Source organism: Aythya fuligula, chromosome 20 (assembly GCF_009819795.1).
Source record: "Aythya fuligula isolate bAytFul2 chromosome 20, bAytFul2.pri, whole genome shotgun sequence".
NCBI lineage: Eukaryota > Metazoa > Chordata > Aves > Anseriformes > Anatidae > Aythya > Aythya fuligula.
The window spans coordinates 1,128,285-1,141,228 of NC_045578.1; the positions used below are offsets into that span (position 1 = coordinate 1,128,285).

The 12,944-nt window shown below is 46.9% G+C and overlaps 1 protein-coding gene across 2 annotated transcripts in view; it reads left to right on the forward strand.

Moving 5' to 3' along the window:
- Positions 1-12,944, forward strand: part of LOC116497463 (S-adenosyl-L-methionine-dependent tRNA 4-demethylwyosine synthase TYW1-like) — a 104,057-nt gene that overhangs the window by 67,728 nt on the left and 23,385 nt on the right. For both annotated transcript variants that reach the window (XM_032201212.1, XM_032201213.1), the window contains exon 14: positions 9,919-10,029. In XM_032201212.1, the coding sequence (XP_032057103.1) occupies positions 9,919-10,029 (111 nt within the window). The remainder of the gene's footprint in view (positions 1-9,918; positions 10,030-12,944) is intronic.

Consider the following 12,944-nt stretch of genomic DNA (forward strand, 5'->3'; position numbering starts at 1 on the left):
AGTTATGTTAAATGATTTGATTATAAAAACAGTTAAAAAAAAAAAAAAAAAAAGTGCAAAACGGAAGCACAACTTTCATATTCTTGTAATTATTGTTCATGGTAGCTTTTTTAGTTTTTATTTTCAAAACTCTAGAAATGTAAGAAACCTTGTGTCTTTTCTACGTGGCACTTGAGAACTGCTGAGTTTTTGTTCTGAACTGTTAGGTTGCAAAATCTTAGGCAAGCAGACCAGGCGCTTTGGTGCTGATCCCCAGGTAGATGCTGGCATTGAGCGCTCTCCCTTTTCGAGCAGTAAAATTAAAGTTCTGAGCTTTGCTCTGGTTTTACAGCAGAGTAGCTAATGCGTTAATTATCCCATGGTTAAAATGCACTTTTTTTAGCAGTGAAGACAAAGCCTCAACTTGCTTTAAACCAGTTTATTAATAGCAAATGCTTGAACAATGTATGTTTTTAGTAGATACCTACGCAGCATAACCTATTCAGTTTTCTCACTTTAATGACGGTATTAGCCTGAAGAAAGGAAGCCAAGAACTTTTGTGCTTTGTGCTGAGTTAATCTTTGAAGGGAAAAAAACCTCCTCTGCTGTGCGGATCTGCCTGGCAGAAGGCTCTCAGGTGCTTGCAGTGTGACTTTTAGGAGGACGCCTGTTGTGCCAGTGCTCAGGGCTGGGTGCCTGGTGATGGATGAGCCCTTTATTTAAGGGGAGGGTCCTGGTTGCCAAAAGAATAATCTGCCGTTTTTTTTCAAGGGCACCAAGTCTGTTCCTGCTGATGCTCTCCAGGAGTGAGGTGGGGGCCGCAGCTCCTCTGCGGGGCTGGGGAGCCTGCGGCTCCACAGCGCCGGGCTCAGGAGAGGCAGAAGTGATCCTGTAGGCTCTCTGAACCTGCAGTGCTTGCAGAAAAGCTGGCTCCAGGCTGAACGGGAAAGGTTTGGAAAGCTGTGAAATCTGGGGCGTGTTGGCATTTGAGACTTCTTTTGCTACATTTTGGATCTTTTATCCTTCATAGGGTTTTATGCATAAAGATGCATGCTACTGAATGTGGTGAATAGATGCTTGGCTGCAGGGATATTTTTTTTTCTGATCATATCCCTGTGACAAGTAATTTCCAAGTGTGAAAATTGCTTTGATATCTTCATTCAGGACTTCCTCGCCTAGTGAGGTGTTGTGTAACCCAGAACAGGGCCTCGAATCAAGTTCTTGGAGGGGCTGGGGCTGTTTTCGTGGGGCTGCTGCGTGCAGAGGGCAGGGCAGGAGTGCTGGCGCTGCTCCAGGCTGTGAGGTTGTGCGTGCCTTCAGCTTTTGGGCTGTTCTCTGTGCTGGTCTGAGCTGCTCCTTGCCAGCTGGGAAGCGCTGAAAATGTGTTATGAAGTCAGTTTGCAAGTTGAGTCTTTCACTGAAGGGAATAAGAAATATTAATGGAACTGAGAAACTGGCTTTTGAAGTGGCTTCCTATTCATCATCTAATACCTGCAAAGGATCTGTGAAGCTGAGTGAGGGAAAGAGCAATTTGTTTAGAGCCTGCACCATAATTTCTTCTCCCCGGAGACTGCTTTTTGCATTTAAGCAAAGCAATGTTTCTGTTGACAATACTGGTTCTGTTACTTGAGCGTCATTAGCTGCAAAACATGGATTTGTTTTGAGGAGTCAGAACAAAACGTAATTTTCTAGCAATAAGTTTGTTTCATCTATATCACAGGGAGGTACGAGTGTTTAGGCTTTAAGCTAGGGAGCCAAAACTGAAATGCGGGGTTTGAGTTTATTTCCAAACAGTGGGACAGCATTATGCTGTATCATCAAAAGAATGAGTCCAAGTGACACAATCCAAGGTAGGGGTCTTGTAGGATCCCAGAGCGTGGTTTGGAGGAGGAGGTTTGTCCAATCTTTGCCCTCATTATGTTTGCCCCGGCCTCCTGCAGTCCCTCGAGGTCAAATTGTGCTTCTTCTGTCTCCCTGCCTCAGCCAGAAAAAGGAGATGCTGAACTCATACAAACCCATCAATCCAGCAAGCTGCTGCTTGCAGCACGCGTGACGTGCTCACCCCTCCCTCTTCCTCCTGAGATTAGACCTGGGATGTTTTATGAAGAATAATTTTATTTGATCTGCAAAAAGATGAATGTCGAGGAGGAGGGAATTAAAAAGAAATTATTAAAAAAAAAAAAAAAAAAGCTCAAATCTCCCTTGGTTATTGAAGCAAGAAGGGAGCACTTTGTCAAGCTGACGTGAAACCTTTATTAGCGTATTCTGGGACAGCGGAGACTGGGAGAGTGGTGTCACCTCGTGGGCCTGCCTGGGAGCCTGGGGTTTGTTGGATCGTTTGGCTTTGAAATTTGGCCAGAGGCAAAATTTTAAGACTAGGAAACTTCTAGGATGGTTTCAAAGGAAAACGTAACTGCCTCGGGGCTGTTGGTGGCTTCAGCTGGGTGTTGGCTGCCCTGGGTATAGGATGGAGAAAAGGAGCTGCATCCCTCTGCTGGCCCCATCGCGGCTTTCAGCTCTGCCTGCAGGGTGCTGCTGTTGCAGCACCAGGGCATGAGACACTCCTTTGAGACAGAAAACTGGTTTCTGTCATCTCAGAGAGAGACCAGCATCTTAGATCCAGATAATGAAGTAGTTTGTTATAGCACGTATTTTTCCCTTGACTCCGTTTGGTTTGTTTGTTCCTTGTGCCCTGCTTTGGCATTCAAGGAGCGCAGTGCTTTGGGGGTAGCTTGGAGAGAGTTTAGCAAGAGCTGCCCAGGGGGAAAATGCTGCTTTTCACCAGGTTGGTTCCTCACTCCTTTGTCTGAGGTGTTGCCAAGCTGACCCTCGTTATTTACATTTTGGACTCTGTTACAAAAGCATGACAGTTGGGACGTAGTTTTAGAATGCAATGAGAGAGAGAAGGAGCAGTATCTGGGTTTCTTGAGCATGCTGTTGACACTGTCATGGTGTGTCCTCCAAAGAATAAGGTTTGAAAGACTTGGAAAGGGGGGTGGCCAGTGTGTGTGTGTGCTGAATATGATTCTCAGTAGTTTCTTTTGTTTTGTTCTGTTTTTTAAAGATATTTCTTGGTCAGTAATCCACACTGAGGTGCCTTTGGACCATCTGCTACATACAGTCCTAAATAAATGACTGTGCTGTATTTTAAAGTCTGCTATGATAACCTGAGTGAAGGTTTGAGAAAGTGAGGGGTATTTGTATAAAGCTGCTGAGTTTCCACCCATATGCCCGGTGTCCTGGGCAGGCAGAAGGCTTCCATTACACCTTTTATACACGAGGCTCTGGATGAGGTTCATTGGAACTGGGCAGGGTCTCAGGACGACGTTGCTGTCCTTTTGCCTTTGTTCCCAGGGACCTTCAGGAAGATCTCCCAGCATGCGGATTTGCAGTGCCTGATGCTAATTGTCCTTAAGTAGCAGCACAAGCCCTCCCGCTGCTGTTTTGGCACCTCTCAGAGATCTGCTTTGTGCTTCCAGAGGATGTTGTGACCAGCACTGGTTGCTGCTGTGGTGCTTTCTCAACAGCAGCTCCTGTCACCTTTCTCCGGGTAGCATCTCCTGAGCCAACTGATTTATCAAGGGCATAAGTAAAAGCATTACTGACCCCTGAGCAGCGCAGGGAGGAGGCTGCCAGGCAGAAAAGGGTGTTCCTGCAGGGACCCCAGGGCACAGCGTGCACACCAGGTCTGGAGGAGCTCAGTGATGGTGTTACTTCACCTCCTGGGGGGCTGCAGGCCAGAGCCCTCCAGCCTTAGCTCCTGGGCACGCACTAAATGCCCTGTGACCTTACAGGGGTCCTGCTGGGGTCCTTGTAGGGACAAAGTGAGAGTGGATGGTGCACAGCAGGGGAGTCGCAGCCCAGCATCCCGCTCTGCTCCCGCCCCGCGAGGAGACCCTTCCCTGGCTGCTCCTCAGGGACTGGAGTGCAGCCAAGCAATGCTGGCCAGGCAACTTCATTAGGCTCTGGAGTGTTCATAGCTGAAAAAATAATAATCCTTTAATAGTCAGTTATTCAGTTATTCCATTTCTGAGATCGTCTCTTTGTAGAGCGTGTTCTTCAGCTGTGATCTCCATCAGGAAAAGGCTGCAAACAGCCGAGGAATGCCCTCAGTTTGCCCAGCTGGGTCAGCGGACTCACCGGGTGCTCAGAGCATCGCATTGTGTCGGGGCCAGGCTCCATCCTGCTCCCAGCCTGGCTCCTGCCACAGGCCTGCGGGCACTGTAGCACATAACCCCTTGGTGCACTCCATGATTTCTGTTATATTACTTTATGCAAGATATTCTGGCTTCCCCAGCCCTGAATCAGTTCACTAATCCTGGTTGGGTGAGCACGGGGACTCAGCCTCTCTGGGCAACCAATTCCGTGTTTAATCACCCTCCCCACAGAAATTCGTTTTTTAGTGCAATTTCCTTTGTTTCAGCTAGTGCTTTACCTGCTTTCTTCACCTGCTTTACTCCCCCACCAGGTATTTATTTACAAGGACATGTTGTTATTGTGTTTTCTCTTCCATGTTTCCTCTTCTCTGCCACCCCGTGGGCTTGTGCGGCTGCCCCAGCAGCTCTGTCCTCGGGCAGCAGCTTGGAGCACCCCCAGACCATGGAGGGGCAGCCGCAGCCCCCCGCCTGCTGCTTTGCATCAAGAGCCCTTAGACATCAACATGTACTTGGCTCCATGCCCTCAACTTTCACCCATTTGAAAGGATTGTTACAATATTAACTTTTTCTTTTACACTAATGTTATTCTGATGGCTGTCTGAAGTGAAATAATGGTTGCTTTTCCTGGAAACGTGGGGCGTAAAGCATTGCAGTCTGTTTTTATATCCTGATGTTTTAGATCATTAAATTCTCAGGGCTTAAGCTCTTATTTCTTGTTTTTCAGCGCTTAAGAGAACCTCCTGGGGCCCTATTGTACAAGCAAATACAAATAATACATTAATAAAACAGGGTTGTGTATTTGTACTGCCAGCAGTCTGTAAGGATTGTACCTAACACTTTGCACCATTAGCCCCGCAGCCATTCTGATCTGGCATTTGTACCACGTCTTTAAAGAGGCTCTTCCCTGCTCAGATGGCACGTGAGAGATGTTCTCCGCTGGAAAGAGGTTTCTTCAGCCACAGCGCTAACGTCTGATTTATCCAACTTTTTCTGGTGTACCTCCGGCAGTTTAGTTCTTTTTACCGGCTTCCCTCGCTACCAGTAATGATTAATTAACAGTTTGTGATGCATCAGCTGTAGAAGTGAGGGATAGCAGACAGGGACTGCAATTATTAACTGTTGGTTAGTGCTGCCTCTCGGGGAATGAGCCCTCTTACTGCAGCAGTTTTGGTTTTATGAAGTACTTGAACTTTACAGTTAGACTCCTCAAATGATGGAGGGCATCTCTTTGTGAGTATTAAAACTGAGGTTCAAATGGGAGAAACAGCTCTTCATGGTGGCCTTCATTGCCCCAAGAAAATAGCATGCTGAAGTATTTTACTTGATGTACATTAGAAAATGCTGTGGTGAAAGTAAATCGATAGCATTTCATCCTCTCCACCAAACTGCTTTTGCTGTATCTGACACCCCCATGGTGTGTTCAGCAGGAGCTTCAAACCACTTTTTGTGTCATTTAGGTTTACTCCCTCTGTAGAATGAGTGTAAAAAAAAAAAAAAACAAAAAAAAAAAAACAAACATTTGTGGGAAAAGTGTTTGCATGCCTCAGCCCAGTTTTGAAGTCGGAGAGGGAACAAACTGCTAGAGTTGAGAGCAAAGCACGGGGATTAGGGGTTAGCCCCTAAAACCCATTCTTGAGATGAGATAGAGAAAATAAGATGGTCTGACTTTAACAGCAGCCTTTGCAGCGCCGAGGTGCTGGGCAGAGAGCTGTCCCCTCTCGTCCTGGCTTGCAAGACAGCAAGTGACTGGGCCTCAGACACAGGAGGACGGGGAGGGAGGCTGGCAGCTCGCTGCACGCGCATGTCCTCTCTCAGCCCAGGATTTTTTGTGAATGTTTGTATTACTGCAAAATTCGTGCTAGTACGGTTGGGTTTTGGTCACGGCTGCCGGCACGCCTGTTCCCCTGCTCCTCGCCACAAGCAGCCAGTTGCTGGCCACGCGCCTTGGGCAGCTCTCCCTTGGCAGCCTCCCCACAGCGGTGCCACGAGGCAGAGCAGCTCGTCCTGCAGCCCCTGTGCCCCCCCGCCTGCCCCAGCCGCTGCACCGTTGGTTGGGAAACGCACTCGGAAGGGTGCATAAAGAGCTGAGCAGTGCTGCAGGCTGTGCCTGTGACCCCAGCAGGATGCAGGGCTCGGTAGGGTCAGCCCCATGGGAGCCCTGTCCTGTGTTCCCCGTTTTGGAGCTGTGTGTAAGAGCTGCCAAGAAACCTTCGGTGCTGGCAGGTCCTGGCGATGGCCATAAGTGCAGGGTGGAGGTTTGGCTGATCAGAACCAAGCCTGTGTCAGTTTCCTTTTCAATGACCATGTTTGTTAATCTTTGCAATCTGATTTCACACACATTTCACCAGGAAAGACTTGAGGTTGTTTTTTTTTTTTTTTTAAATGCATTGCTTCTGCTGTATTTTGGCAGTGAACATGCTCAGCCCGCTCCTGAGCTGCGGGCAGCCCCCTCCAGCGTGGTCTCCTAGGGGACGTGGGTACTTCTGGCAAGTTCCTCTGCCCCCAGGTATGGAAGGGGAACCAGTTTTGCCCCCCCATGCCAAGAATCACAGTGGTCCCCTGAAATGGCAGCACGGCATTCCCAGAGCCACCTTCCTGCAGTCACCTCAGTTTTTGCTGCCAGCTAGGATCACTGCTCACCTCTTGCTGTGAGTGGTCCTCTGCAGCCTTTGCAGCAGGAAATGTCTTCTCTCCTTTTGAAGATCTCTTAAAGAAATGGAATTTGGGGAGAACACTTGGGTATTTTCTAAGCTTGCTCCAAGCAGCGTGGCAGTGCAGAAATGACTTAGGTTTGTCACGTGTCTTCTAGGGTATTGATATCCTCCTGAACTGCCAGTGCTTCATCTGCCAGCAGGTTGTGCCCTTCTTGCTTGGCAGAGGTGATACGAAGCAGTTGTTCTGCTTCACACTTTATCTATCAATGTCTCTCATTAGTCTACTGGAGCTCTCCATGCATGCGCAGATATTTTCCAATCTGGCACTTGAAACTGGTTTCTGCCCAGTCCAGTATTCTGTTACAAGTGTGATGTCTTCAAATTCCCTAAATAGTGTCTGCTGTGCAAAGATCAAGTGGATTTCGTAAGACTTTCATCCCACCTCCCACATATGGATTTCCTGTATTTTATTTCTCCCTGTTAAGTTTTTTTTCTGTTTTATAGCCTCCAATGATGCGGATTATTCAGCCAGCAGTGGCGGTGCTACCCTTCCTGGTTTAAACAGGATGGATTTGTCTCAGTTGCCGCGTGCTCATTGCCAGCTTACGCTTTCTGTGCACAACAGAGACTTCCAGAAATCTGCTCTTAATTTTAGCACAAAAATATCCTATTGGGGAAAAGAAAAACAAAAACAGAAAACATTAAAGGCTTCACTTTGTGTTGGACCCCCGACTCTGCTGATTGCACCAGGGACCTGATCTGCTGATCTTTGAGGACTGGCCCTGTAGGATGGGTCTGTATCAGCAGGCTTTGAGGGCTGGTATTAAAAACATGACTTTATTTACTGTTGCCTTAAAGCTGCCTGCATTTGTTTACCACTGGGCTGACCTTTGGGGAGGCATTTCCTGATTAATTGGGTATCTAATCACTTCAGACAATTGACAGGCACGCACGTATCAGCATTTTTCCTCCTGTTAGATGTCTTCCCTCTGGTTTCTTATTTCCCTGCTAAATGATGCATTTATTTTGCAGTCTCTCATTTCTAAATATGTATTTATATGCTATGTGTAAAACAGTTTATAAGCTATGTGTAAAGTATTTCAATTCACAGAATAATTGACCTTCAGTAATCATTCTCTCAATTGTTCTTTAATTGAAGTTACTCTTCCACAAACTTCTGTAATAAAGATGCTACACTATGGAATTATTTTCTCAAACACTGTTGAATCCTTGTAGGAATTAAGTCTTCTCTTACACTTACCACTGGAGAGTGTAGCAGGTTTACCTGGTGCTTAGGCTCTTGAGATGACAGGCAACAGGCACTGAGTGAGTTGGATATGCTTTTGTGTGCATTGGCTTTTAGTTCCCTGCACATACTCCAGCACCCCAAAGACTCGCCCCTTGTTCTTCTCTGCTGTTAGCTGGAGGAAGGAGATGCTCCTTTTTTTTGTTTGTGCTCTAGTTACTTGTTAATAATCTGGAACACTTCCATAGTAAACTGGTGTAGAATATTGGTTTAATTTTTTCCTCCATGGAAAACACTTGTATGTTGTTTTAGGACAGTGATGATTTGATTCTTACATAGAGGGCAAAGTTCACTTATATTGCTTGTAGGACCTACAGAAGTAAAATGTGGCTGGGATAGATAGTGGGAAACTTCCATTTTATCTGGGGAAGGGTGATAGGGTGAACTCCTAAAACAGAGCTTTGAACTCAGTGTCCTGGCCCCGGTCCTGGATTTGCCCTACCCAGTAGGATGCTGCAAGGGCATTGCAGTGCATAACGGTCTGAGGTTTGGTGGTGAAAAGTTCAGTTCAGCAGCAGATATCCTTATTGCCTCATTGTTCTGTGTTAGGGAAAAAATGGAATAAACTGAATAGCGTACCACAAGTGGCATTGAAATTGGGGTAACCTTATGCCACAGACATGTTAATAGGTAAGGGAAAATCTCTTAATTCAAGTGATGAAAGTCTGGACTTTCTGGAGCAGGAGAACCTGACTCCAGCCCTTGCTGTGCTGTGAAGTCCTGGCCTTGGTGCACAGTGGCCTTTGTCACATCGTGCAGCCGATGTGCTGAGTGAGTGCAGTGAGTTAATCCAGAACATCTAACCAGAAGTTTGTCCAGAACGCTGTATTTCACCTACCTCTAGAAGTTAGTGGAGGAAGAAGGGAAGGAGAGGGGAGAAAAGGGCAGATGTAGGCAGGGAGACTGGATCCATCCCATGGCCAAGTGATTAAGGAAGCCAAAGTCCTTTTGTCTCCAGTAACTGCTGCAGAGAGCAGCCCTTGGAGGAAGCATCTGAGTAACTCCGAGGAGAGAAGTTCTCAGAGTGCTGCCTGGAGCAGTGCACGGGGATAAATCCAGCCTGGGCATCCTGCTGCAGCGTGAGCTGCCTGCAGCACTCAGCTGGCTCATCTGCGGCATGGGAATGGAGGGACAAGGTCTGTTGGGGATGCGGAGGGCGGTGAGGGGTGGGTGCTGCTCTTGTATCCGTGAGTGCTGCAGGTACTGTGGTTGTCCATAGCGGTTTGTGCCACACTTCTAACAGTAGCTTGTAAGTGAGGTATTTGCACTGTTTCCTGGCTGTGATTTTTAACTGTCACTTTGTGCTTCCAATAAAATGTTCTGTATAACTGATCACCCGAGAGCCTTTTCTCTGCAATGTTGTACCTAATGTGGTGGAAGAGTTATCGGACAGGGGCAGGCAATGCTCTGTCCTTGTTCAGTCTGTCCAAAAGTGACCAGGGCCAGGTGATCCACCTGGAGGAAATAAAATAGCTATAGAGCAACAAATGGTGAGATTTTAAGCCTGGGGAAGCAAATTAGAGTGAGAAACTTCCTGGTTATTTTCCAAATAAGTAAAAGCTCCTGTGAAAATGAAGTGCCTGGGTTTTATAGAGAGGAGATGGGGCTTTGTAGAGCAAAAGGTGGCTCAGCTCAAAAATGTGGAGCTTCCTTTAAAGAACAAGTAAGGTGGCTCCTGGTTTGGGTCTACTTTGTCTTACCCTGTAGTTTCTTGCAATAAACTAATGTGTTTTTTTCCTATTTGAAGCTGTGTGGAAGGCTGGAACATTGTCCATGTGTCAGTGTCGATTGCTAATTTTTTTTTTTTTTTTTTTTTTTACAGCAACAGCGTACAGTCTATAGGCTGACACTGGTGAAAGCTTGGAATGTGGATGAACTCAGAGCCTATGCTGACCTGGTATCCCTGGGTAAACCAGACTTCATTGAGGTCAAGGTGAGTTGCACATCAGTATTTTACCTTTTTCCTCCCTGTTTCCCACGTAAACAGTGTTAAAGTTTCCTCCTTCCAAAGGTTTCACTGATGTATAAGGAACATATCTCTTGCTTTTAACATCAGGCAGACAGGTTTCAAATGCCTTACACGTGTGTTCAGCGTAGTCTTCAGTGTTAAGCGAGAGCAGCTTTGTGGCAGCTGACATCAATTTCTGCCCAACAGAATCATAACCCTCTGGGCTTTTTTGTATTTCTCATGAAAGCAGGGGCAGATAAATAGTTTTAAACTTGTTTCTTTTATGTCAGCCAACATTTTAAGCAGAATGTTCTAGGACAAGCTGGTAGTTTGTGGCATTATTCTTCCCACTGTGGTCTCAAATTCTGCCGGGGGAAAGGCGATAATGTGTGACTTACTGATGTAGTATTCATCAGGCCGTGCAAAACAGGAGGAAATAGTGTCCTCGGGACTGGAAGAGCAACTAACAGGAGCATGTGAGATACAGTAGGGCAGGAGGTGCTTTATCTTTGGATTAATCAATTTAGTATACAGAGAATGTAAAAAAAATAAATAAAAATAATAAAAATCACAATGTGTTCTGTAAGGAGTCATTATCAGCATTTTCTTCCAGCAGCTCCCCCTGCAGATCAGCACATCTACCTCAGGTCTGCATATTTGCAGTTCTATTACTTCTGCACTTTCCTTTCTTTTTCCTTTTTTCCTTTGTAAAACCTTTATTTACTGCTGCTTTGAAGAAAAAAGTTTGCTGCAATTTCCTTGTGAAACAAAACTAGAAGGGGTCTTACAAAAAGAATAGAGAAGAAATCCTTGCATGGATAATGATAGGACAAGGGGGGTGGTCTTAAGCTAAAAGAGGATAGATTTGATTAGTCATTAGGAAGAAATTCTTCACTCAGAGGGTGGTAAGGCACTGGCACAAGCTGCCCAGAGAAGTTATGGATGCCCCAGCCCTGGAAGTGCTAAAGGCCAGGCTGGATGGGGCTTTGGGCAACCTGATCTGGTGGGTAGCATCCTTGCCTATGACAGGAGGGTTGGAATTGGATGACCTTTAAGGTCCCTTCCAGCCCAAGACTTTCAGTTATTCTGAGATATTATCAGTATTGGGAGTTCTTTTTGTCTTTGAATGCGCTGCTGAAGTTGATAGCTCGGTACAAACTAAGATGTTGAGTATGGTGTGGGGTGGGGGGGGAACCTTCAGTTTTACAATGCATGTCAGGCTGTTTTATAAGTAAAGTCAAGCCTGGCAGAAGAGTTGCTCCTGTGGGACCCTTCCACCTTGCATCTCCTCCCTGTCTCCCTGCAGCCTGATGGTACAAGATCCTTCCTTGCAGCAGGGAGGAAGACAGATGAGTGCATGCCAAGTGTGGAGGGTGAGGCTGTATGTGCTACTTAGACTGCTCTGTCATGTAGAGACTTTAATTAGTAAAAATGAAACAGGTGTAAGTTAATCAATGTTTCTAAGTGCAGATTCCCCTGAGTGCTCTCCAGGGCAAACATCTGTCTCCTCCAAGGCTGCAGTTCCCTTTGCCTGGGGAGGGATTCAGCCTCACAGCTGTGGCTCTCAGCGCTCCCAGCAACTCCTCCCTAGCAAAATCATGGCCTGGACTGTTGGGGAAGTAGATTAGAAGCCCTCTGAGGTGGTCAGGGATTGACTCATGGTGCTTACCCAGCTGGGCGAGGCTCCTGCCCAAGCTGCTTCCATCAAAAACGTCTTTGAACTGGGCACTTCAGGGTGCTTCTCAGTTCTCAAGCAGCGATGACTTTACTCCAAGAAAAGGATGGATAGTGAGCACTTCACCCTGTTTGCAGAAGTATTAACTGAGGTAGAGAGGGGCTGCATGGCACTTCACAAAAGCCACGCAGCACGGTGGGGTAGCTGAGGCTTTGGCCTCACTCAGGAACCAGCCCCACATCAGGCTGCAGGGGGACTTGGGGGGTCACAGGACTAGGAAGGAAGGTGGGTGCTCGTGGTGCCTGCTGGCCATGAGTTGTTGTTGGGTGGATTTGGGAGTTTTTGTGCACTGATGTAAGTTAGCAGTCTTGTTGGGTTTTGTTTTTTTTAAAAAGTGCATGCTGTTTAATTCTACTTAATTAGATTAGCGAGCAGGACGCTTTGATCTAAATGGAACAGAACTACTGGAGCGAGTCCAAAGGAGGGTTACAGAGATGATCAGAGGACTGGAGCACCTGTCGTATGAGGACAGCCTGAGAGAACTGGGCCTGTTTAGCCTGGAAAAGAGGAGACTGAGGAGAGACTTCATCAATGTGTATAAATATCTGAGGGGAGGGTCTCAAGAGGATGGAGCCGGTCTCTTTTCAGTTGTGCCCAGGGACGGGGTGAGAGGCAATGGGCACAAACTGAAGCACAGGAGGTTCTGGCTCAATATGAGGGGGCACATCTTTACTGGGAGGGTGACAGAGCACTGGGACGGGCTGCCCAGAGAGGTTGTGCAGTCTCCTTCTCTGGAGATACTCAAAACCCACCTGGATGCCATCCTGCGCAAGGTGCTCTAGGTGACTCTGCTTGGCAGGGTGGTTGGACCAGGTGATCTTCAGAGGAACAAGGGATTTGCTTGTCACTAGGTTGTGTTTAAACAGACCTAAAAAGGCAAAAGGTGTGCTCCCAGATTTTCATGTGGGATGTTTTTGTGAGAGCCAGGTGTTCTTAAACAATTTGCCTTTTTCGTGCCTCATTGGAACATTGCTCCAAAAGGTGGGCATGTAGTGATCCGAAGAGGAAAAGTAGCTCATACTAAATGCAGGATTAGCCCAGCCAGTGGCCTTATTTGTTTCGCATGGTTTCACCTGCCAGTTCCTGCTGAACAGCCGTGTTCCTAAAGTGTGGAAGGTGTGGCTCTGTGTGGAGGCACAACAGCATTCTCTGGCTGCTGTGCATC